Raw genomic sequence first — 25,577 nt, 5'->3', positions numbered from 1 at the left:
GCATTGGTTTGGTAGGGAAGTTGCACTGGTCAAGAACACAAACTGGGTCTCCTGAGCAGAGCAACAGAAATTTGGCTCATTCAACAACTTGTGATAACCTGAATCCTGTATCTACCTCTTGGGAGGGAAGAGAAGGGCTTTGTCTGGCAACCTTGGGGAAGAGAGGGGTGTTTCCCATCCTCTTTTGTGCCCCAAGATTATACCACCTTTTCAGTGCTCTCCACACCACCTTTATCCAGGCCCCCTTTTCTGCAGACAGCCACTCTGTCAGGACATTAACGAACCTGGTAATAGTTTTAGGATCCCCTCTGCACAGTTCAGGCTGCAAGGCTTCTGATCAGAGCCAGCAGCAGCTCATAACATGAGCATTTACACCTGGCAAGGTGTCATTCTCTTGTTAGAGGGAATCAAGGATCAGAGGCAAGATAGGATGAACTGATGGCAAATGTTTGCAGTTAAAAGCCAGGTGTCCCAGCTCAGGGCTACATCACTGTCTGCTGGACCTTAACAGCTGTCATGGCAAAGGGTATAAATCACGTCCTTCCACGGGGAGCCCACTGCGAGTAGTGTTCACGGGGCCTTGTCTCTGTCTTACTCTCTTCTGTAATTTCACTGACTCCTCCACTGCTCTGTTTTCCTTCTGTTGGATTGTATGTTCTTGGTATATTTTTTTTTACTATATAAGGGAAAGCATACTAGAGATCCTTCCATTCCTCTGCCTCCTACCAGACAGGAACAGCACCTCTCCAATGTAGAAACTGAGTGTAATAACTCATTCGAGTGCTGACATACTGAGCAGTCAGGGGAGAGTCAGGAGAACAACAGAGCTAGTCATGGCGAGGGGAATTTGCAGTCTGATCTGGTTCCTATAGATGTGCTCATTAGCCTAGGGAATAATATTAGGATATTCCCTGTGGAACTGTAGGCACGTTTTACCACCACCAATGATTCGGTTCCTTCCCCTCACTTACGCCATTAGTTGTTCTCTGTGGTGAGGGATTGGCCATATATATCACATCTGCTCTCTGCCAAGATGACAGACTTCTTAAGCAGGTGATAGTAACATGCTTCCCAGCATAAGCTGTTGCATGGAGACTGGAGATCTGCACAGCACCAGTAACAGACCCACGCCATGTAGCCACAGTGTGCAGGACCCACCAGATGCGTTTTTTCCATCTGGGTCATGCAGCGAGTCAGCTGAGACAGTTGTGGTGCCCTGCAAGGCTTCTGAGACCGAATCCATGAAAGCCCCATGCTTCATAAACATACATGATGGCAACAGGCGGTTATATATAGAATGTAGACAGCTTGTTTGCATTTCAACTGGCAGGTAAAATAAACCAAGTGTAATATAGCCCCAAGAATGAAAGCAGAGTGCACTTGCCAGCTGCATTTCATCACAAAAATGTGCATAAATCACAGCCATGAGCGGCCAGCTTCAAATGTTATGCTGACAATGGCTCTAATGTGCTCCCAGGCAGGGAGGCTTGACACAGCTGGACAGCAGGGTGTTCTCTTTCTGCAAAGGGAAACTGCGATGAGAGGGGCCCTGTAATGAAGAAGGTGGCTTTCACAAACAAAGAGCGTGGCGTTGCATTGAGTCTGTGCCTTCCTGCTGGCTGTCAGCTGAATGCTTTTCATCTGGGAGTGGGTTTGGTGAGAGGGAGCTTGGCTTTGATCAGGTAAGCAGGCCTTGGGGTGAGCACGCTGCATGCTCCAAAGCAGGCGTACCTGGTAGTCCCTTGCCTGAGCGATGACAAGATACGAGTTCGAGGAAGAGCTCAAGTGTCTGGTTCGTGGCAGCTGTGATCAGCAGCTCCAGAGAGATCATGGTGCCTGCAGGCAACATGCAGAGCCTTAGTCAGGTCCCTCTGAGCAGCCCAAGTGACTTTGGTACTGCACATGGCAGCAGCTTGCCATCCTTCCAGCTGCCTCCATGAAAGGCAGCTGGGCTGCAGGGACAAGAGCAGGGTTAGCAGAGAACAGCAGAGGAGGAAATGCAAAAGACTGAGACAACCAAACCAACCAATGGGGGCAGGAGAACTTGTTTAGGCATCGTTGGCAAAGCTTGGAGAGGAATGTGCCCTAGAGTAGCAGGAAGCAAGGAATGGCTTGGATTGACTAAGATGCTCTGGGGAGGATGCAACTGCTGGTCTACCAGGAACACCACCTCCCATGTTAGCCGAGGCTGTCTCTTTGTTTCCTTACACTTCCCCAGTCTGTCTGCATCCATCTTTTGTCTTGGATTTTTTGTTCTACAAGACAAGGGTGTACATCACCCCGCCATGTGGGGCTCCCAGGCAGGGCCTGCTAGATGTTACAAGTAATGGTAACAGTGGGAATGGGAACAGAGCACTACACCTCTCCTGGCACCAGTTTTTGTGCCTGGACATAGCAGGTACACTCTGTGAAACTGAGTTTGCAACACAAATTCAAACCAAATGCAACAAGATTGCAACACAAGGGGATATGCAGATAAGAGGATGGGGATGGTGGTACATGATGGTGCTGTGCTGTGGACTAATGGTGCTATAGACTGGTGGTTCCCAATTGTTAGGAGGCAAAGGAATTAGTCATGTTTTTTAATACTTTTGTGCATTTCCAGCCACTCCCTTGGATGATTGCTTTCTCTGTAGACATGGAAAATACAGAAAGGCTTAAAAATAGATTTAACTGAGAAAATGTTAGGAAGTTGTAGAAAAGACAGTCATGCCACACCTGACAGCAAAGTGGGGTTAGTATTTGGCAGTACATACGAAATGATGGCAACTTCGTCTGAAAGCTCTGTGTGGAGATTCAGTGGCATTGCTAAGGTGTCCTGTACACCACCCTTCTCTGGGTACCTCAGAGCTGAGAGGCAGAGCTGGCTATCCCCATTGGCAGGCAGAGGATTAAAGATGCTCAGGGTAGCAATCCAGGTCCTTACAGCAGAGGAGAAGAACCACTGCAAGGAAATAAACAGGTATGTTTACTGCTGCTGTCAACCTGAGTCATGAATTTTCCTCAGGTTGTAACCGGGGTTCTCCAGCTGGGACAGTGAGATTTTCCAGAATTATGAATGAAGCTTTAAATGTCTCCTTGAAACCTCCTTCTGGATCTTTTGTTACAAGATCAGGATGCTTTTTTATAAATGGTTTTGAGAGGTGGGGGAGAAAGCTGCATCTGAAAGGAGTGAGACTCTTACTCGAAAATGAGGGAGATTTGGCATGCCTGCATGCATTCTTTTAAAGCTCTATTTTTGTTTGCTCTGTCTGGTTTACAGCCTTAAAGACAGCCTGACTCCCAATTTGGGAAAAACACTCTGTGCACAGGCCTTGTAGCATCAGTGGTAAAGCTTGCTGGAGCATGGAGTCTGCCATCAAGGAGGATGGGGCAGGAAGACCACTTGGCGTCTTTCCCCCAGTGAAGGCATTTCTCGGGAGTTTTCCTCGGCTGCCTGATGCCTGGTCAAATTAATACCTCCTCTCTCCCTGTCCTGTCCTTGTCCCATGCACAGACAAATCCAGAACTTTTTATTATAGTGCCCCTGGAGAAAGCAGCAGAAAGAGAAGTGTTTTATTTATTTTATATACTCCAAAGGGAATTGACTTTGCTGCAGAGAGACGGATCCTATAGTTCTCTGACTCTCGGCATGACTATACATGGACTTGCCTATGCTTTAAAGCTAGTTTGGATTGAGAGGGTTTATGAAGCCAGAGTGTGCTGGCTGCTGCTAGGAGCTCTACCTGGAGCTTGGTGATGGGACCAGGGGAACAAAGCCCTGGCTCTGTGTTACCCAGGTGTGCCTTGCTCTCAGAGCTATCCAGAGCCTAGGCAGAAACTTTACAGCTCCAACCTGCCCCAAATCCAATCAATAAGAGGAAATAAATCAAACCACAGGGAGCTGCTCAATATGGGAGAGAATCAGAGTTTTCCTTTTGTTCATGAAGGGTTCAGAGGCAAAACATCAACCCCATCAGCATTGTTCATCCCTGGTCACTGCTGCCTGGGAGTGCAAAGAAAGTCATTCGTGTAAATTAGTTTCAGCCAGAGAGTCTGAAAGCATTGTGGGTTGCTGGGCAATTATCTCTTTGCAAATGGCCTGTGTTACGGGGGCCATATTGCAGAAGATCTCTCACTTGTGCTAAGGTCTCTTGAAGCTGCCAAAATAAGAGATCAGCATCTTAAATGTCTTTAAAGCAGAACTACTAATATGGTACGTTGGAGTGCTGGCAGGTATTGGCTGATATGTGTGCCAAAGTACAAGGGACTGAACTGCAGAGCATGGAAGTGCAGGGGGATTAAATGCCAGAAATAGCAGTTTATGCTGAGGACTCTTAGGAGCTGTGAATGTCCATGAAAGCCCCTAGAGGAGACGTGAGTGCAGGGATGGCTTCCCACTTCCTCTGAGGACAACATAACCCACCAAAACACTTTTGAGAGATATGCAAAAGAGAATTCCCATTCCTCTTCTTGTACCCCACTCTTCTTTCCCTAGCTGTGTCCCCTCTTTGGGGTGCTACTGGGATCTCCTAGGGTTCAGGCTGGAATTACGTTATTTACATCCCTTCCTTCCTGCTGCCAGAGTACCAGCATATACAAATGTCCCCACAAAGTAGCAGGAATCGCTCCCTTGCTGTAGTGTGGGGAGTTTGATGCTGAGGACATGCCTCTGCTCCTTCCTTTCTCATGCACAGATTCTCCCTGTTCCTGAGACTAAGTTTAACCTGTGAGCAAGTGATGGACAGGCAGGCTGAGACCAACAGACAGATTACTGACCCTGCAGCAAACAGTGGAGCGGATGTTTCCCACCTGAGCTTGCAGAAGTCCTTTTGTATTTCCACAGTGATTTAATGCTATGGGTTTCCTCCCACTCCTTTTTTCCCCCCTTGCTAGTCGGTGTGTAATAGCAGAAGGTTTCATTCATATTTGATTTTTTAACTATAACATGAAATCTGAATGCTGTGTATTTATGGCTGCAGCTGTCGCTCCTCTGAAAACATGCAGCAAAATGAAGGTTAACAAGTTTGGGCTCTCAGGAAAGCGCATAAAGCGGCACTGCAGAAGACTTTGTGTCATCACGCTGGAGTGAAGAACAGTTTTTTTTCTGAGGTTCTCCAGTCCAGGGTTATTTATCATCATCTGAAGCAAATACTTTTCTAATTGTATATCCTTGTTTGAAATTCTCGAAACCCCAAGTCAAATTATTTTCCCTTGTACAATATACACAGAAAGTACAGGATACAGAGCCTGAGGGGATGGTTTAATAGTTTAAGAATCAGGTTGGCACTAGCCAGCCTTGATGCAGCCATATGTTTAAATCCCAGGGGTGACTACTCACCAGGAGGCAGACAATGCTCCATACCATTTATTGTGTGTTCACTTAAAACCAGATGTCCCGATTACCGTGGCTGAAGAAAGAGATACTCTGCCTCTCTTCCAAAGAGCAAGGGTACGCTATGCTGTTCAGTCCTCCCACACACACACACACATTTGGACTGTTTCTGTGTGCTTCCTTACTCCTGTGTGTGCACAGTCGGAAGTTTGAAGGCCTGGCTGGTTGACTTTAATGGAGATTTGCTTAAATAAGAATAGCTTTTGGCCTTTGTTTAAACAGTACTTTGGTCTGAAAAGTATCAAATATACTTGGGAATAGTGTACTTGGTATAGAAGGTCTTGTTAGAGCCTTAGGACTTGTGGCTGTGTCTCTCTAGGGTCACTGCACTCAGGTTTGGGCTCTGTGTGGCTCAAAGGAGTTGTGTCAACACAAGACGTGATGTTTCAGCTGTGCCTACGGGCTTTTCTATGCCTGACTCAGTGCCTGGGAAAAGCAGAGCAGAGCCAAACTGGGACCTAGCACGAGTGTTGAGGGAGCTGGGCACCAGAGCAGACCAAAGCTCTGATCCAGCAGAACCATACGGATGGGATGGGATGTGAAAACTGTCTTAATGATGCAAATGGTGAAGCCATCAAGATTGATGGGGCTGGGCTGTGGGAGAGTTCAGACATATTTCTAGTAATCGCATCTTTCCTGTTGTGTGTTGTTTCTGTTTCTAAGACTCTAAAATAGACTGTGTAGGAAGTTGCAAGATTTGGACTCCTCTGCCCAGCTTTGCAGATTAAGGAGATAGAGCTGCTCTGAGAGGCAGCCAAACACAGCTCCAGTGCTCTTCTGAGAAACCTCTTAATGCATGAGGATCGCTTCTGCCTTGCAAATGCTCACGTCCCTCCCTCTCCCTATCACATTCACACCGTAAGAAAATCGGGCAGGCTGTGTCTCCTGTATTAATGCCCCATTGCCTGCAGTTAATTAAACTCTGCATGATACTCAATGCAGCGTGTCAGTTTGGTTAACGCCTGTCAGCCAAAGTGGTAACTTACCCCCATTATCTGCTGCTCTGAGTAAGAAGTCGTATTCTGTGTCTCTAATTCACTCCTCGCACTCCTCTCACCCAGCATTTGCTGCACACCCGTTTTTGCCATGCTGAATTTGGCACCCAGAAGATGCTGTTCCATTTTTTTAGCATCTCCATAGAAACCACTTTGGAGTTGCAGAGTGCAGGGTTTGTGCAAATTTAAAAAGAAACTAATGTAATGGTTCAGCTCAATCAGGTTTCGAACAGCCAGTCACTTGGAAGGAGTGTGTGTTTCAATGATAAAGTTGGGAAGAAAAGCAGTGGAAGTTCTCAAAGGCAGAGATGCAACAATTTTCTGCTATATGAGCCCAGGATAAAGCTTTTATGATAGCACAAATTTTATCTGAAGATTGTTTGGAGGGCGACACAGACACTTTTTTTACCCTTCCACAGAAATCTAGGTAAATTTCTTGCCTAGGAGGATACCTGTTTATGTGCAAAGCTGCTTTTTTATGTGCAAGCTCACTTCTTCACCTTGTTAACACAACTGCCTCTCAGTTTGACCTCTCTTACAAGGTTTAAATGCATATAGATTAATGTAATTTCAATGTCTGGGCTAATGAAGTCCTGGGCCTCCGCTGCTTAATTTTCTAGTTTATGGATAGAGGTTCAGCACTGCTCAGTAGAAGCCAGGATTGGACCTAAGGCTGGTTTGCACCTGACTGATAGAAAAGTTAATTCTGGGTTGGGTAGCAGAGAGGCAGATGTGAACAGAGCATGCTTCTCTGTAGTAATTTGGGCTTCTCTGTCTCTAGCACAACCGCTTAAGGCAACTTTTAGATGGGGATGAACTCAGAAATAAAAAAAACATCATTAGACAGCAAAGGAGGAAACTTCTTGCTGTGCTCAGATGTCCAAGGGTCGCAGTGGTTTAGCCGCACCAGTCCAGGTCCACGGTCACCAAGGCAATAGCTCATTGCCATGGAAACACTCGCCACTTTCTCGAGCAAGAGCATTTGAGCAAGTCCTGATGTTTGGCAAATAATTGCTTGTGATCCACTGCGTATCCCATCCCTTGACACATTTGGGGACTAAGTAATAAAATAATTTGACAGCTTTCACCGTGATCTATCCATTTTGGAAGCCCATGAGGAGGATTTCCATCAGGGCAGAAACATTTGCGAGCTCAGTTGCTTTCTCAAGGGCTCACTGTTTGCACATGGTTGTTTTAGCTTTACTAGTTTACTAAAACCACTACACTGGAGATTGCATCTAGATGCTCTTTCACTCCCACTCTCTACAAATAAAACTTTGTGTTGCCTGTTTCGTGTGAGAACTGACATAGCTGTTTGGAGGATATGGATCAGTTTGGCTTATTCTTGGGGTTGCCTCTTCAGCAGGGGGTGGTTGGCCCTGCTCCCAGAGCAGGGAGCTGGATCAAAGCCCTGGTGCGGCTGGCGTAGCCATGAGGTTTGATTAGAGCAGGCAGTTGGAGCAGCCCTTTCTGCGTGCCTGTTCCTCGTGGCTCTTGCTGCAGGCGAAGCATCACTTCTGCTAGTCAGAGCCAGGGCAGGGATGTGAAGAGCTGCCAGGAGGAAGACTCAAATGTGACATGGAGGAAGGTTGCAAATGAAATCCTTTGTTTTGTTTTGTTTTCTTTGTCTGAGCTGTCACTGTCTGACAGATTTTCCCCAGGTGAATGCATGACGTGGGCAGCGGGTTGGCAGAGCCATGCAATTCAGTCAGGCTGCAGAGCGGCTGGGCGCTGCCCCAGTGCCGTCATGGGGGAGCAGGTAGTGGAGAGAGCCAGAGCTCACCTCCTCTGCCTGGAGGGTTTCTCCTGACATGGTTCCTGCACATGGTGTGGGATCAGGTTGGGGGCATCATGGCAAGGCAGCACAGAGGATAGCGTGACCTGCACAAGGGCCGGGCGCAGCCTGGCATCATGTAGGAGGAGGAGGGAAAAGGGCTTACCTGGCCCTTCAACCGAACCAGGCATCTTCTGCAGAGAAATTGCTGCAAGATGATAAATCCGGAGGAGTGTGCTGCCTCTTTTACCTTTGCTTTTCTCTGCCTCACAGCTCGCCTTGAACTGACAGCAGCGCATAATTGCATCGCTTTGGTGTTCATGGCATCAGCGCTGATGATTTGAGAGGTGTTATTATTGTTGCCGTTAGCAGTGTAATTAGTGTTAGCGTAACAGTCCCCTTTGCCCAACGCACCAAGGCTGAACTAACAACCTCCAAAACCAAATACATTCACTCCACCAGCTTGGGGAGAGAGTCTCTACTCTCAGGTGTTCAGCAGTCCTACATCTTCTGCAGCTTGGCACTGCAGCCTCGTTGTAGTAGTGAATTACAATAATTTTAATTAGTACTACTGTTATTAGGGCTAACATAATTGAATTTCATTATTTTAGCAGTGATTTTATTTCAGTATATAAAATCAGAATGACTAAACTTTTTTTTCTGAATCATTTTGTTCCCATAACAATAGAAACATACTGCAAATTCAGGGCATGCTTGGGGGTGAGGCATATTTCGTGTAAAAGGAATGAGAAAAATACAATGGAAAGTCACCTCCTCGTTTTTAAGTCCTGTTTTCCAGATTTTTGTGTTCTTCCCTCAATATTAGAAATAAATATTACAAGAGAAACACGTTGCAAAGACAGCACAGTTATTTTCTGTGAATTTTGTTCCTTAGTCATCTGAATATTGGTGGTGGTTTAATATAATTTCATTTCATTGGGGTTTTTTGTCAATAAGGTGTAAATGTGGAAGCACTGGGCCATCTCCAAACTCAGTGGTGGTTCCACTGAAATTGAGGAATTCTGCCAGGTGAAAATCCAATAGCTGTCTGTAAGATACAAACAGCTGATGTGAGGAGGAACAAGAGTTGCTGAGCTCTCCTGCTGGTTTGTGCTTACATTCAGTAATTCCAAGCTCTCGCTTTGTGCAATGTCCAAGTGATGCAACTATGCTGAAGGGCAGCTCTGTCTTGTAGTTCCTTTCTGACCTCTTTTGTCCTTTCTTACCTTAGCAAAACAAATTGCTGTTGTCTCAGGGAGCAAGAAGGATGACGGTGATTGTAGTTGTTTGAATGCACACATTGTGCACACTCAAAAGCTAAAATGGGGCAATGTGCTCCCGGGAGCAGCTCATTCCCTTGTCTCCAGCAGAAATGGTGTGTTGTGTTGCTCACCACTGTCCACCTGCTCTGATGCAGGCTGTTATAAAAGACACACCTGAAAGATCAGTACCCAGAAGCCTTCCTTGCAAGTCGTAATAGCACATGCTGCAGGCTGCTGGCAAACACAGACTCGGGTTTTGTACCTTTTTGTCTTTGCTTTTTCTTTTTTATCATTGTGGATGGTTTTAATTGCCACTTCAGTCTGATGCTCATGGCTATGAAGAACGTATCAATAATTCACTTGCAAGAACAGCGTGGCAGCTCTAAAGTTCCCATCTGCCTGCTTTGGCTGCAGGCTAGAGCACCCTGGGCTGTTCGCAGCATTGTGTTCTCAGGGACAAAAATAAGCTTGTAACAATTGCTTGGGTTGCTTTAGGTTTGCTAGAGGGAAGGAAAGGTGGATTTCCCTTGAATTTGTTCTCCTGGCTCCTAGCCTATCTTTGATGCAGAGCAGAGAGGAGTTGTTGCCTGTATTACAGATGTGGATTTCAGATAATCATTTCCATGCTGATGAAGCTTTTGAATCTTAAGCTCTTCATGAATGTTTCTGGAAGCTGCAGAGAAACTTTATCAAAACTGAGTCTGTACCAAGTACGATCCTGTCTTGGAGGACAAAAGGCCTGGAGGTTCGCCCTGCTGTGTTGTCCTCACAGGATGTCCCTGAGCTCCATCAGCTTATGAAAAAAGTGGTAAGATGTAGCTACCCACCCTAGCAGTGGCTTGGATCCTAAGAACCCAAGGGATCTTTTCGGTGGAGTGTCAGAAAAATTGCAGTAGATAGAGCTCAACAAACCTAGTCCATCCTCTTGCTCTAAGACAGGATCAACTCTTCCTATATCAGGGTTGTAAGTGGTTTCATATTTTTTAAGACAACCCCAGGAGGTGAACATGTTTGGTTAATGAAAGTCTCTGCACATCCCAAAGAGAAGCCCATAAAGAACTGCCTGTACCCCGCTATTCTGCAAGATACACCACCAAATTTTCTCCTGATGTCCACCCAACATTTTTGTTTTCTTCTTCTACCCCAAGATCCTTGAACCTCAGTAAAGCTCTCCTAATCTTCTTCCATCTTTCCTTCTTCCACTTAGCACTCAGAGGTCAATTACAGCAGATTGCTCAAATTTTTCTGAAAAATTATCCTCTCCTTCAACTTATTTCCACATCAGGCCACTTCAGCTTCCTGTCCTTGGGCTTAAAAGATGACTAAGTCAAGGTCTTTGTCAGATATAGACTAAACATATTCCCCATCTTGTTCTTCCCATCAGCAGTCCTCTATCATGTTTTCTTGATGTGCCTCATCTCCTAATACCAGTACACAACCTGCAAATCACGAATGTGCATTTTTCAAAGGGACCCTCCATAAAGGTCTATTAACAAGGGATGAGTAACGGTTTGACAAAATAGATTTAAGTGGCCCCTTCTGAATCATCTTGGCAGTAATAGAGAGAGTGTGTCCATTTTTTGATTAAATATTTCCAGTGCCATTAGCTTGGGTGAAGTAAACAACTTCTATTGAGTTTGCCTGCTAATGACAACCCAAAGGCCTTTGATCTCTCTGTTATCAGCGAGCAAGCCTGTTGCTTGGATGTGGATAAAGATCATATAATCACTGCTAAAGGTGCCTCTTGCAGTACAGTCAAAGAGTTTGGAAACAGTTCTTTATTCTCTTGATGTTCAGGCTCCCGCCACCTTTAATGGACGTGGTCAGAGTTGCCTGTGATGGGCATCCTGTAATTTCTGTGCACAGTCAGAAATATGCAGTTGTAGTTTGGCTGCAAGATTTTAGCCAAAAAAAAAATCAACAATTAACCTTTGTTTCTTGTGCAGACTCCTTGAAGCAGGGCCTCTGTGTTCATTTTTGTCTGAAAGGGGCTGTAGCATATTTCCATGTTCTTTGTGTCCATCCTTTTATAGCAAGTCTCACAATATTGTATGCATTTTCTTAAATTCTCCAGCTTTTGAAATCTTGTGACTCAGTTTACATCTAAAAGGAAAAGGTAGACACTAGTTCTTCTTTCTAGTTCATGGTATGGAATACAAGATATTTTCAGCCTAAATATAAAAAAAAAGAAAAAATAAATCAGTGTGAATGATGGATTATTTTTTTTTAAATGCATGCTTTGTGATTAGCCAGTAAAGCAAAGCTGATTTCAGGCATTAGGCTGATGATTTTTGACCATTTGTTGTTGACTTCAGCACAGATAGTGGTCAAGAACAAAAAGTTTTGCAATGGGCAAGAATTGTGTGAATATACTTCCTTGTGTGAGTGTAGTTTTTTTATGGTGAGGGATAAGCTAAATATATTGGATGAGAGTCAACACAGGCCTTGCTAAGAGATGTCACGCCTCACAGATCTGCTCGTTCTTTGAAGGACTCCACCAGCATATGGATGGGAATGATTCAGTCTGTATAATTTCCTTGGATTTTTGCCAGAGGCTCTTAAAGGAACTAAGCCCATGTGGGTTGGGATGGCAGTCTGCTCATAGAGAGAAGCCTGCTCATATTTAACAGCTGCTTAAGAGAAGAGGGAAGGGGTACAAGTAACAGGTCCATTTCTGAAACACTGGGAAGTTGCCAGAGGCAAATCCTGATGCGCTGTGGGACACATGCTGTCCTGCGTACTCCCGAATCATGCTCCAGTCACAACACTGCTGAGGGTGAAGGGGTGATCGTAGCTTCCCTTGGCACCAAGCTCAGTCTGAACAGGCGCTTCCTCGCTTGCACCCAGCACCGGAGGAATGATTAGGCATTCGCTGTCCTCAGTTCAGCCATTTTTCTGTTTTTTTCTTCTTTTTCAATGAAACTAATCAGTGTATTAGTACTGAAAGAGATGACCAGTTCGCAGAGTCCACACTGGAGCATCTCTCCCTAGGTGAGTTATTACAGTGCTCTTGGTGTATTGCTGGAAGCAGTCATTCTTGGTTGTTATCTGGAGAGTTGGCTCCTTCCTCCTGTGACTTCTTGTTTAATAACTAAACCTGAGCACTTCTGGCCTTGTTTTGGGGGATGAGGGGTATTTTATAGTGTTTGGGAGTGGGTTTTTTCATTTTAAGGCTTATTTTTTCAGCCATCTGTCAGACTAAGTGATCTTCCATCAAGATATAATCCAGCTGATTGGCCTACTTTTCAAGAATAGTAGCTTTAGTTTTGTACGGTACTGCTGATAGCATTTCAGATTGCCCGGGTCCTTTCCTCCTGAGGGTGGAAAAGACAGCAATTGATCTAATCCAGCTTGGCATTTATGCCACTTGAAATGAAATTGCATTTTGCTGAATGAAACTGAGAAATGGGAAAGTAATACTGCAAATATGTTGTGCCATGTGGGACCTTCTGCCTGGGAAGCTTCCTATGGAAGCTACAGGGGAGTTGATTATCCCAGAGAACAAACTCTGTGATCTGTAGCTCTTGTTGCAAGAGATCGAAGTGTGGCAGCCAAGGCTTCTTCTGTAGAAAAGACTCCCAGCCAGGAGTCAATACCAAGTGAACTTGAAGGATTCGCACAAAAATCCCAGAGAGTATGTATATATAACTTGGGTATATGGTCAATGCTGGATAACATTAACTCTAATGGCATTTTTTTAATGCCAGAGTACATCACGCTTGTATGCAGCTTGCTCCATTCCTCCACTGATGCCCTAGTTGCAGCTCCAGAAAGGAGCAGCACGTTTTGCATTTGGCTGGCCATATGCAGTTGGGTAAGTAATTATTAACAGTGACTTTCATGCCACAGAGCAGAGAGGTAAAAGCAATTCCATGGAGCATTAGGAGATCAAGTAGGTCAATTGAAAGGAGGAAAAATTACCATCGGCTATCTTCAATTAAACTGTTATCGCTCCACATGAAGGATCCCATTTAGAGGAAGGCATAAAACCTGAGAATAGAGGTGCCTGAGAGAATAAATTCTCCATTTTTAATTCCAAAGCCAGAGAGTGAACATTCATCAGTAGGCATGAGGAGGAGATCGCTCTCTCCTTCTGTTTCCAGCCTACTTTTAAGTAGAGCCCATTTGGAAATCTCTCAGCAAAACATTTTTTTCATCAGAAAGCACAAACTCATCAAAGTCACAGCTTTTAGTAAAGACATTAATGACAGCTAAACCCTTCCGGAGAAGGGCTTTTGGTTCTGAGAGGTTGTGATGTCTGGCTGTCAAAAGCAGGGCAGAAGGCACCTCAGAATAGCAAACATCTTGGTGACCAAGGCACTCTTCTAGGAGCTGGGGCATCCTAGTTCAAGTACCTGGTCCCTTTCCAAGGCCAGAGAGCATAAATAACTTTCAGCTGCACTCATGTGCATGGGAAAGCACCAACCAAACCATTTTTCCTAGTAAGAGTAGTTATATCATATGAGGCAAGGCAATTTCTGTGGCTTGAACCATGGTCTAGATTGACTAAACTGGTCTGAAGTTGATTTTAAGACATTAAGAGTCCTATGTTGTAGTAAATAAACTACATCAAAATGGTTTACAAAGGAAATATTTTCAAATGCAGAAATTGAAAGGCCCATTTGCATTATTATTTTTTTTTTTTAAGGGCAGGGAATGCAGAGGAGGAAAGAAGCCAGGTCTTAAATTGCTTGGGGTTTTTCTTTTGGTTGGTTTGGTTGGTTGTTTACTTACCTTAGAAATATCAGAATTATTCAATTTGGTCTTTGACAAGCAAAAAACGGGGAGAAAAATAAAGGTCAAAATGTAGCCTTCGCATTTGCTGGCAGTCTTCTGAGATGTCACTTACATTCCCTGACAGCACTCTGCTTCAGCTGCGAGCTTCCGGCTCTTTAAACTCTCTCAAAGAGGACCTTTTCCCAAATTGCTTCAGAGGCATTAGAATGAAATAGCTGTAGATAAACAAGCATACAGCTTGCAGAGTGTAGGGCAACCTTGTCTCTTCTGCATATAATTGCTGCAGTATTGAGTCGCTGCTTGTGAGGTGTCGCAGCTTCCCTCCTTCACCCATTTCTGGACCAGGGGATGTTTGTGTTGATTATTACAGTTGAGCCACACTACACACTTATGTTTCATTACTGGTGTGTGAAACGTGTTCCACATCCCAGCTCAGCCAGTGCTGCCTTTTGACAGAGCCCGCAGGCACTCCCAAAGCACATGGGCCTAAACACTCTTGCTGTTATTCAGGTGTGAAATTCTCAGTCTGCCTGTAGTGTCTTGAGCTGCTCGTTTGCTGGGATTTCAGGCATGCATCATTATTTTCAGTAAGGCGGTCACCAGTGCTCAGCCTCTGCACAGGCTGGGTGAAAGCTTGGGGAGGGACACACAGGCCCCTCTAACTGCTTCGTTTCTGCATCCCAGTGTAAATCTGCAGCGATATTCAGGCTGTTCTTGTCCCAGACGTGTGGAATGGGGGTGTTTGGGGGAGGCAGGACAGAGTTCCTCTGCCAGGGTGATAAATACCTGCTGTGACTGAGGGAAGAAACCAGATGCTGGCACGTAGAGCATCCGCTGTCATGCTGGATAGCTGATTACATTGTTCTGGACAGAATAAATAATTAATAGCCTCCGGGGTGCTCGAGGTGACAGATTCTCCTATACGCTCCATTAAGCATTTAAGAAACTTCAGCTTGGGCCTGTCCCATGCTGTGTCTGGTTGCTGGGCTGACTTCAGAGGGGTCTGAGCTTGTGCCCAGGAGGGCAAATGCTGCTGATGTCTTCATGTCCTTTGGCCAGAATTTGCTCCATAGCAAAATGCGTGTGATGTGACAGTTATAGCTCCTGGTCCAAGAGCAGAACCTACCTGAGGAGACTAGGGCTCCTTTCTAGTTGAATTTACTGTAGGAAAAGGGTTTGGGCAAGAAATTGGTGTTTGGTTTAATTTTTCAAAGGAATAAGTGTGCAAGAAACACAGCTGAGGGTTTCAAATACAAAGTTGGAGCTTGTAAGAGTGCAAGGATTTGGGGATCACTCACCTGTGGATGGAGGTGAGCTGTGGCGCATGAGGAGGAGAGGACCACTGGGTGCTGTGAGGACTGGGATAAATCAGCCACCTCCAGGGAGAGGAAGGAAAGGAGACAGGCTGTGGGTTAGAGATCCCTGCACTTTCTCAATGGGTTAAACCCAGCCTCCAACAGTCCCATGCAATGTTTTATCTAACCCTTCATCCTACATTCAGAAGGCACACGGGTCCAAGGTTGCAGAGTGATGCTCGCTGCCTAGCGCAGTGGGAGTCTGCTTGTAATATTAGTATTATACACACATTCTGTACATGTTCTAGTTTTTTACAAAAAGTTAGAGGAATGTTTTGTAATTTTGAGCTCTCTTTAGCAATTTCATTGATTTGCTCCCCTCCTGTGGTGCTAGTGCTTCAAACTCATTTAAGCTATTTTCCACAATTTTTGAACAATATTTCTTATTAAAAAAGTCTAATCCTTCCCAAACGATAGCTTTAATCTGTCCCAGAAAACTGGCTTTCATCTCGCGATTGCTTTCACAGTGGCACATAAACCGTACAAATGTAATATGGAGCCCAGTAATCCATCACTTAAACAGATTAGTTATGTAGGAGGCTGTATGGCTCAGTGAGTAAAGCAAGCAGGCTTTACTCTCCCTCCATAGAGGAAAAGCCAGCTCAAGTATAGCTCTGTGCTCTGCAGTCGGTGTGCACTGGAGATGCAAAGGGCTTCCTTCTGCCTTGCAGAGCTCACGGCAGGGATGGACCCAAGAGGGTGGCTGGTTGCAGTGTCTTGGTTCTCCTCAGATGAGTGAGCACAGATGTCCATCACGACCTGAAAAGCTGAAGCGTGAGGCTCAGCTGCCAAGAGGCACGGTCTCCCCCCTCCACTGTGAGAGGAGGAGAATTGCACTGCCGTTGGTATCCCTTTGCATGGTTTTTTGGGACTGTTGCCTTTTTGCAGCTGGTGACACCATGACCGAGGCTGCAGGTGTCCTGGTATCACCTGTGTATCTGTGCAGCATGCAGACACCACTTGGAAAAGTCTTCAGTGGAAAAGTAGAAATTCTTGAGTTCCCATCCTGACCCTGCCTATGGCTCACTGTGTGAGGTGGATCTTAAAATCCCCATAATCAGGTTTCCTTTCACCAGGGTTCAGCAGAGCCTTTGCACCCCGTTACCATAGATCAGGCAGAGCCGCAGCTGACACCACTGCCTGGCCTCTGGAAGGCAGGAGCTTGTTTTTGGAAGGAGGAGCAGGCTGTGCAGAAGTGACGGAGGGGGATAAGTCCTTGAAGCTAGACCCATTCCTTCTGGGTGTTGTTCTGTGCATCGCTGTTACTGGATCTCCGCTAAGAAGTATCAGGAGCAGTCTCTCCTATAGTCCTTGGCCACAGCTCACAAATGCCTTTGCAACCTATGAACATACTAAAAAGTAAAGTTGCTTAGTGCTGGGTGGGTTATCCACTATTGCACTAATTGCTATGGTTTGGGTTTATTAATCTAAAAAGTTGTGTGGTTTGGATTTCCCTTCCCTCTTCTACCTCATTGTAATTAGCCTGAATGCCTTCTCCCCTGCTCCCTGCCACTCTTGTGCATTCCCTTTGGTTTTTAATTCTGTGAAATGGGGATGATGCTAGAGACTGCAGACAGGTGAAATCTGTTGCAATGGAATAACTGGTAATTGGAAAATTACAGTCTCTCAAAAATGGGGTGAAGAGAGAAAATACAGAGTGTCCGGAAGCAAAGCACAAATTGACAGTTCATTATATCTCCTCTTCCTGGTCAGAGTGTCTGCAGACTGAACTTAAAAATATAAAGCAGAAAAGCCAACATAAACAAGTGCTCAGAATCCCATTGACAGCTTTAGGCCCAGGACTAGAGAAAAAACAACACAAGTGCAAAGGATGTTTATGAGACTAAATGTTCTGGATTTGTTTACCACTCCTCTGTGTCTCTGCCAGCCTCAGCTCTCCTTGTTCAGGAGGAGTCGAACGGCTGCTTTGGTCTTGGGGGGGGATTTCTGAAGCAAAGCACATCTTTTACTCTGGAAACTTCCTTCCCTGTTCATTCAGTAGGAGGCACCAGGTGTCTAACAGCCCTTTTCTTCAGGGTGATGCAGGTATGATTATTTCTACTCAGTATCAGAGCAAAAAGGTGCCCCAGCCAAGGCATGGTGCCATCCTGCTAGTGATTGAACCTAAGCTATGTAAAATAGGTGGTTGTGGATGCAGCAATCAAGAGACAAGGTAGGAGATAGGCGAGCGGAAAAAGAGAGGCACAAAGTCATAGTGACTTGCTTGAAGAAATGCACAAATTGAATCTAAGGCTGCAAACTCCTACTCCTGTTCTTCATCCTCTGCTTGTAAGGGCCATCAATAATTTGACCATTATGGGTTTCTCTTTTACTGAATTTCTCCCAATTCCAGGAAGGCTTTGGGGTTCTGCTGCGTCCTGCTAAAACCAGAAGTATCAGATTCTCAGAAGGAGACTAGTCTTCCAAGGTTTTCAGACCCAAACTATTTAGAAAAGGATTTTTTTGTCTGTTTATCTGAACTCAGAATGAACTGCTGAAACGTTTGAGGTTCGTCCCTAATAAAAACATGGTTTTGAGTCACTGAAATATTCTGCAGCATAATATGGCCTTCAAAGTGAGCAGAGGTGGTTGTGCTTTCCTGGGACATGTTTTGCCTGGAGTCAAGGCTAATTGTTACTTTAAACTCATATTCAAGGATGCTGAAATCTTACAAATTGATCCCATACAGTTTCTGCCCTTCTCTTGAATGGTGGGAAACTTACTCCTGCAGCCAAAGTATGAGGATTCATTTGAATCTGAAATCTATAAAATCTGTACTTGGATCTGAACCGTTTTTTGAATGTTGCCTGGGAGTGGGTTAAACCACTCTCTGTGCTCGTTTTTGCTGACTGTCTCCAGCACGGCAGTTCCCATTCCAGCCTCCACATCTGGCACTGTGGACCCTCATACCAGCAGGACAGCATTGCCCACCATCTCGCACATTGCATCCTTTGTGGGGATTCCTCGGCATTTCGTGGCCTCGTGCAGGAGATGTCCAAAGCTGATGAGGGGTCACGCTCTCTCACTGACACTTGAAAAAGGAAGTTTTCACTCGTACAGGTTGGAGTCCTATGGTGGGGAAGTAGTTTCCTTCTGTCAGAGTTCTTAAGGCATACAAAGTATTTGGCAAAAAGCAAAAAATACCACTTTAGAACTACCCTGTTGGAAGTGCATTGTTTTGATGCCAACCTTTGTTTGTTAACCATTCCTTGCTAGAAAGGAAGTTGCATTTTGTGACACAACCACATCTCAGGCAAAAAGCCTGAAATTTCATTTTCTGAGAAGGTCAAAGCAAGACATTGCAGCAATTTTAAAGCTTTGTTGCAACTTCATTTTCTTCCAGCCAGGAAGTTTGACAAAAATAATCCTTGCCATGAAAAGTTTTGTTTTCAGCAAATCATTTTGTTTTTTACCAGAGAAAAATGCTCCTGGAAAAATTCCTGCTCTGGGGTTGGCTTAAATTTGAACAAAACAACAGTGTCTCCTAGTGGCTGACTCTAGGGGAATGGCCAAATCCATCTTGGCTTTCAAATGTCTTTTCCTTGACCCTCCTCCTAGATCTTGCTCCTCAGAGAGTGAGAGAAGTGGGAAATGAATAGTTCTCTAAGCAACAAACCATTTCATAAGCCATAAAAATATCTATGGCAGGCTGTTTTCTAGGCTCCAGTTGGTGTTGAAAGAAGGTAATTACATTTGAAGGCTGTATCACTGAATGCTTGGCTCATCTGCTGTTAGCTTCCACTCTAATAATACAAAAGCTCACATCAGCAGCTTAGCCAGCATGCAGGGCTATCCATCCTTGTCTTTGCCCAGTGGGTCCTGCCTCCATGTCACTGCAGGATTGCGCTCCAAATGTCTCGCATTACAGCAGTCCTTGTCATTGAATTAGCTCTGCCTCACACCAAATATGATCACTAAAGGATAATGAAGATCTCTTGTCTGAAGCAGGATTGGCTTTACAGTGTCTGCCTGCTGTCTGTCAACCTTGCCCAGGTGTCCCCCATCATACTGATCTGCTGGATCAGCTCCTCATCACAGCTATTGATGATCTCATCTGGGCCACCTCCTTGTCCTCTCCTTTCCCTCGTGCCCTCTCTCCCCTCCCCTGAGAGATGGCTGCAGATTTCCTCCTGCACCCTCTGAACTCATATATGAAGCAAAAGTCATAGCGCTGGAGAGTAAGCAATAAAGGCACCAAATTGTCAAAGGAAATTGGCAAATCAATTCAAGAAATAATACCGGCAGGTTAACTGGTTGCAATGCCATGTGCTCAACAGGCCACAAAAGAATCTTGACATTGGCTTAGAAAACATGGGATTTTAGAGAATAGCAACTTACAAATTCTTTTTATTTGCCTGAGGGTGTTTTTAAGTTTGTTCAGCTTAGGCTTTTCGGGTTGGACACTGACTTTTTTGGTAATGAGTCCTGAGATTGTCTTGTCATACTCGCATAACTCCAGGATTAGGGATTTTGAAATGATCACCACCTATCCCAATTTTCATGATAAAACTATGACTCTTGGCAGCACCTCTGGCAGCAGTGAGGTGAACTTGGAGAACACTGAACTGAGTTTGACTTTAGCGGATGAGACTGCTGCTATATTGCAGACTACAAGGTACTGTAGGTAGCAATGGGCAGGTTCTCAATGTTTCCCAGAAGAAAGTGCTATAGAACAACGCTGTCCCTTCAAAACTGCCCAAGCTGCAGCTTCCTTGCTGATGATTGTGTCATTAATTTCCCAGCCACAACACACTAACAAGCTATCCTTGGCCTGCCGTGAACACCCTGTCCCAAGGCGCCCTTAGTCTGCTGCCTGGAGGGATGCAAGAATTTAGCAAGTTATTTTGCTTCTTGTTAAGAATGCCCTTGTATAACTCTGGCTGAGGGGAGACTGAACGTGCCAGCCATGCACTGCTCCTGACAAATAGCTCAAGGACTATTTGGTGTCCCGTCACCACTGTGGCTTACAGCCGGATAGGCGCCTGGGAGCCCGCAGAGCTATTTCAGGCTCGGTCTCTGTTGGGAAGCTGGTTAGATGCCATCCTAGAGCAGCCCTTTTCTTCAGCTGTGTTTTCATTGCAAAAGGAAGACCTCTGCCCAGGTGTTTTGGCATCATCGGGGTGGGGAATAGCACGGGCGAGCGCTGATTGATGTTAGGGAGGGAATTGCCATCCCTGCAGCGAAGAAGGTGTGAGGAGCACAGCCTGGTGAACGTGCTGTTCAGGTGCACTGTGCAGCCATCTGGGCCACCCCTTGCTAGAGACTGAAGAACTGAAAATTGCACAGTCCTTCCCCTGGTGTCCCTTAGTAATTAGTGTATATGGATTATAATCATGAGGTCTGAGGCTCTTAGTGCTCTTTCTCCTGGATAAATGGTTGAGCAAAAGACAGTCTATTGCATAAAGTAATTTAGCCTATGAATGATGGTTCATTAGCAGCCCACAGACTGTCGCTGCCTATAGGAGGGGATGTGTGGGCTTTTCCTGCATTTGAGTTAACTCTTTCACTCTCTCCTTCAATTGCCAAGGATTCAGTTTGCAAAGTGTGGAGTTAAATGTGGCTGCCACAGTATTACAATGGTCTTCTCCCTTCAGAGCCTCGAATAATGCAACAACATCTCCAAGAAACTGCCAACTTTTAATGTAGTGTCTAATGATGGATGGGGAATAAAGGAAGCTATTATCAGTCAGGAGATGAGTCAGATATGAAAATAACACCTTTTTCTAGACAATATTATTACACTGAGGAAATGAAAAAGACTCATTTTCTTTTGCAAAGAAACAGGCCTTGAGCGTTAGAAATGCGCATTGCAGAGCCTGGTGCTGTTTGAAGGAGTAGCTCCAGCAAGTGAGTGAACCCCATCCCGCCTTTTGCATCTGTCCCTGCTGTGCCACATTTTGGAGCCTGGGACCTGGGCAGGCATCGCTGTGCTTCCCAGGAAAGGAACATCTAAGGCTGTGTCTGAAAAGCAAGATTGTAGCCCAAGGTAATTTGGTGCTGGTGATAGAGGAGGGGAATGGAAAAATCAGTTCTTGGATTTAAGCTGCATGCAGTCTTGTACACTCAGAGAAACTCACACTAATCCTGGAGGGAATCCTGACACTCAGGGCCACACTCCTGTCATTTTAACAAAATCTGCTGTACATGACTAAGCAGGACTTCAGAAGGAAAAATCATCTTGGGCTTTAGGGGGACAATTTCCAAAGGGAGATAAATATCTCAAGGGAGATAAAACTATTGATCCTACTGACTTTCACTGGTATTTGTTTTCCTAATTCTTTTAAGAGATGTCTGCAAGAAAAGTGCTTTTTTTGTATATGAATAGAGCCATGCTGTATTGACAGTGGTCCTGCCTTGGATATAGCAGTATCCATAAAGCTCTGCTGGGGTTAGCGCAATAAAAACAGCCTGACCAATGCAAGTCCAAACAGAAGCTTTACAAACCATACTAGCCATTCACCTGGATAATTGTATCTTGCAACAGTGAACAAGCCATCTCCTTCGCATAGCTTTAGGTTTTTGGGCCCATGTATTGGGCACAATTGTTCTGCAACTGCTCCAGAAATGGGCTGGGATTCTGTGTTTCCAGTAAGACTCACAGGGACTGTCCATGATCCTTGTCTGCTGTTCCCCTCAGGTACCTATCTGTCTCCATGGCTCTCTGGAAGGAATACAGGAAGATGTAGTGTTTGTACATCATTAGCATGAATCCCAAAGCGGGAGGAACATACCAGCCTTTAGCCATTTCTTCTGTGTATCTGTTTGACCATGTTGCTTTTTTGCCCCATAGCCAGATGAGTTGACCAACGCCTTGGAGATCAGTAACATCGTCTTCACAAGCATGTTTGCCCTGGAGATGCTCCTGAAACTCCTTGCCTTTGGCCTCTTCGGCTACATCAAGAACCCGTACAACATCTTTGATGGGATCATAGTTGTGATCAGGTCAATGCCAGTTCTTTCTCCACTGTGGCTTTTCTGCCAAAGGCTCAGACCAGTTGGGGAGTGGGATGGGGAATAGGAATGATGTGGCCTGTGTTAATCCAGGGCTCACTGGCTATGATGTGCTATAATTATGCTGGCCTTTTAGGTTCCTGGCATTAGAACGGCTGTCCAAAGTAAATGGACCTGGCAGATGGAGAACAAAGTCTATTTACGCCACACATCTGGCACTGTGGTCAATTTTCCACTGAAGTGCAGAATGGCTGGTCCTGGGAAAGGAGTACTGTGAGTGTCCATATCCCAGCACCATGCCCTCCCTTTCCCAAATTAACACATAGGCCAGAATAGGGCAAGCAGGAGGGTAAGAGAGGGCATTGTTCTGCTGTTCTCTCCCAGGGAAACAGAATCCCAGCCTAAACTGGGGGATGTCACAGCATGCATGAGAAGCTTGTGCAGCACCTCTCTGTGCTGGGATTCTTTCTAGCAGTGCTGTTCACCCCTCAATCAGTAATTTGGGGCAGAGAAGTCAAGGGAGACACAGCAGGTGTAAACCAGGATAGTGCTCTTGGCTTCAGTTGGCCCATCCCTTTGATTCAGGGAAGTGAGGAGCAACAGAGGCCCAGAACAAAGGCCAGTCTGTGGCCTGATCAAACCAACCCACCCCAACAAATGTAAATCCCTCTGGATATTAGCTTGGTACAAAATTATGATCCACAATTTGTGGCTAGGCTTGTGACTGACTAGTGATGCAGGCTAGCAGGAGACATGCTGTGTTGTGGAGAGCCACAGAAAGCAAGGGAATTAAAGAATCAAGAAACCAGCTATAAAGAATATAGGTTGTGCATGAGCAGGTGTATCTGCACAACTGGGAAGTGAAAGTGTTTTTCAGAAGCAAGGAAGTAGTGGGGAAATAAACTATCCCTTTAGGGCTTAAATGGTGTGATATCCTGTAAGAAAGCAGCCTGCTCAGGGCTTTCACAGTACGGTACTGCTGTTTATAGTTCTTCTCCTGGTGTTCCTGCAGTGTCTGGGAGATCATCGGCCAGTCAGATGGAGGCCTCTCTGTGCTACGAACTTTTCGGCTGCTCCGGGTGCTGAAACTGGTGCGTTTCATGCCGGCCCTCCGTCGCCAGCTGGTGGTCCTAATGAAGACAATGGACAACGTAGCCACCTTCTGCATGTTGCTCATGCTCTTCATCTTTATCTTCAGGTATCAGAGGCTGCAGCTCTTCTTCGATTAATTGTTCGGCTTGCTTAAGTAATATGTAAGTTAGAATAACGATACACTGCATTTGCTAGGCTGCCTACATGATAGAATCGCTCACAATAGACTGACAAGCAGACGTTCAACAGACTATTTACCTCTTTTCAGTCTTAGTTTTTCATGCAGTACTGTAATTCTGTAGATGAATGAAGTACACAAATAGGCAACAATTGCTCTGGAGTTCCTGGGAGGCTTGTTTAGCTCTATGTCAGGAAGCTGTCAGTAACTGGACTCTACCAGTGTTATATTTGAGACAGAGGTTGTACAGACTCCAAGACTTCTGTCTGTTTGACCCTATAATGCTCCTCAGGATTCTGTTCTTGGAAACCAGTTAGATTAGGGAGCTGGCAATGTGGTTTGTCATTTTCTAGGCAAAGGAGATCCCTGATTTGGCTTCAGTGTAGACAATTGTAATGAAATGTGACACAGAAGAACCAAATGGCAGGGTTTGATCAGTGATTATGTCAGTGGTGGAGCAGAGCCCTTCTTCCTGGGAGATACCACTGGCACACAAAACACTGGGCAGGGTGGGGGGTAAGTGTCCGAAAAATCACTGCAATCCTCCCTACACCCATATTTCACAGCATAATGTGTTTCTTCCATCTCCGTTTTTTCCTACTCTAGCATTCTTGGCATGCATCTTTTTGGATGCAAGTTCAGCCTGAAAACTGATACAGGAGACACAGTTCCAGATAGAAAGAATTTTGATTCCTTACTTTGGGCCATTGTGACCGTATTTCAGGTAAGCTCTGGATCCTTTGGGAAGATTTAATGTAGAGCACCTGGACAAGTTATTTCACTTTAAAAAAACCCACTATTCCAGTAGGTGTCAAATTTGAACTGAAATGGCACTGTAGAGCTATTAAGGCAAAGTGATTGTGTTTCTGAGTTAGCTGGCCTCTGTAAGCCCTGATAGAGAAGCAATCTACTAAAAGTCATCACTGTGCATATCTGTTGTCAGTAAAAGTCTAAGAAGGTCTGGAAATCCACCCTTATTTTCCATTCATATAGTCGGTAAGATCAGACCCACAGTCTACTATTCTGTAGATCTCTGTCTCCTTACCTGTCTTCACTTCCCCAAAAATGCACTTTGCAAACAATTTCATTTAACCGGGAGTGACAAATACTGTCACAAATCAGAGCTGGAGTTGCTGGCTGTATATGCTGAGAAAGTCTTCATATAAAAGTTGTGTTTCCTCTGCAGACAAGATCTGGTGTGTGCTTGAAGCTACACAATGGAGCAATAAGGTGCTGTTTCCAGGACATTCTAAATATAAAGATTAGTCTTTTCTGTTTAAAAGCTCAGTCTTTAGAGTCGAAGTGCAGCAAGTGGACCACAATGTAAACAATGTTAAACCAAGTTTCTAAATGCAGAGTAGGTGTTTGCTACAGTTATCATTCAAAGTAGAAACCAGTCCAGAGTCTTCACTGTGAAGAATATAACTTCTTACAAAGGGGCAAGGACAAATAAGCATTAGTTTCACAGGTTCACATTTTTCTTTTACCAACATAAATACAAATTTCTGCATTTATTCTAACAGTCCCTTGGGAAATAGAGTTGACACAGAGCACAAGGGCTCAGTCCTACATCCAATGAAAATTAATGAGTGACATGACTCAGTGCAGCTGACTGCATTCCTATCCCCAAAGCTACCTTGTTTTTAGGAGAGTTAGAGGCCATTTTCATTGTAAGCATGAATTAATGTGGAGCATGAATCTGTCATCCTTTTTTCTTAGGCTCCAGGATTTTTGAGTTCCGGGAAAGCTAGGAGAGCAGGAATCCCTGAGGAAGGTCCCTTGGAGCAAGGCTTTGCAAAGATGTATATTTTTTTGCCCAGCTTGTCAGTGCTTTTACCTAATGGAAACCACTTTGCTTC

At 45.0% G+C, this 25,577-nt stretch overlaps 1 protein-coding gene across 4 annotated transcripts in view; it reads left to right on the top strand.

Moving 5' to 3' along the window:
- CACNA1H (calcium voltage-gated channel subunit alpha1 H) overlaps positions 1–25,577 on the top strand; it is a 256,475-nt gene that overhangs the window by 177,177 nt on the left and 53,721 nt on the right. For all 4 annotated transcript variants that reach the window (XM_069810453.1, XM_069810454.1, XM_069810456.1 and 1 more), the window contains exons 11-13: positions 22,288–22,439; positions 23,461–23,646; positions 24,325–24,442. In XM_069810453.1, the coding sequence (XP_069666554.1) occupies positions 22,288–22,439; positions 23,461–23,646; positions 24,325–24,442 (456 nt within the window). The remainder of the gene's footprint in view (positions 1–22,287; positions 22,440–23,460; positions 23,647–24,324; positions 24,443–25,577) is intronic.

The sequence above is a fragment of the Haliaeetus albicilla genome, chromosome 22, assembly GCF_947461875.1.
Source record: "Haliaeetus albicilla chromosome 22, bHalAlb1.1, whole genome shotgun sequence".
Taxonomy (NCBI): domain Eukaryota; kingdom Metazoa; phylum Chordata; class Aves; order Accipitriformes; family Accipitridae; genus Haliaeetus; species Haliaeetus albicilla.
This window is presented reverse-complemented; position numbering and strand designations above follow the sequence as displayed.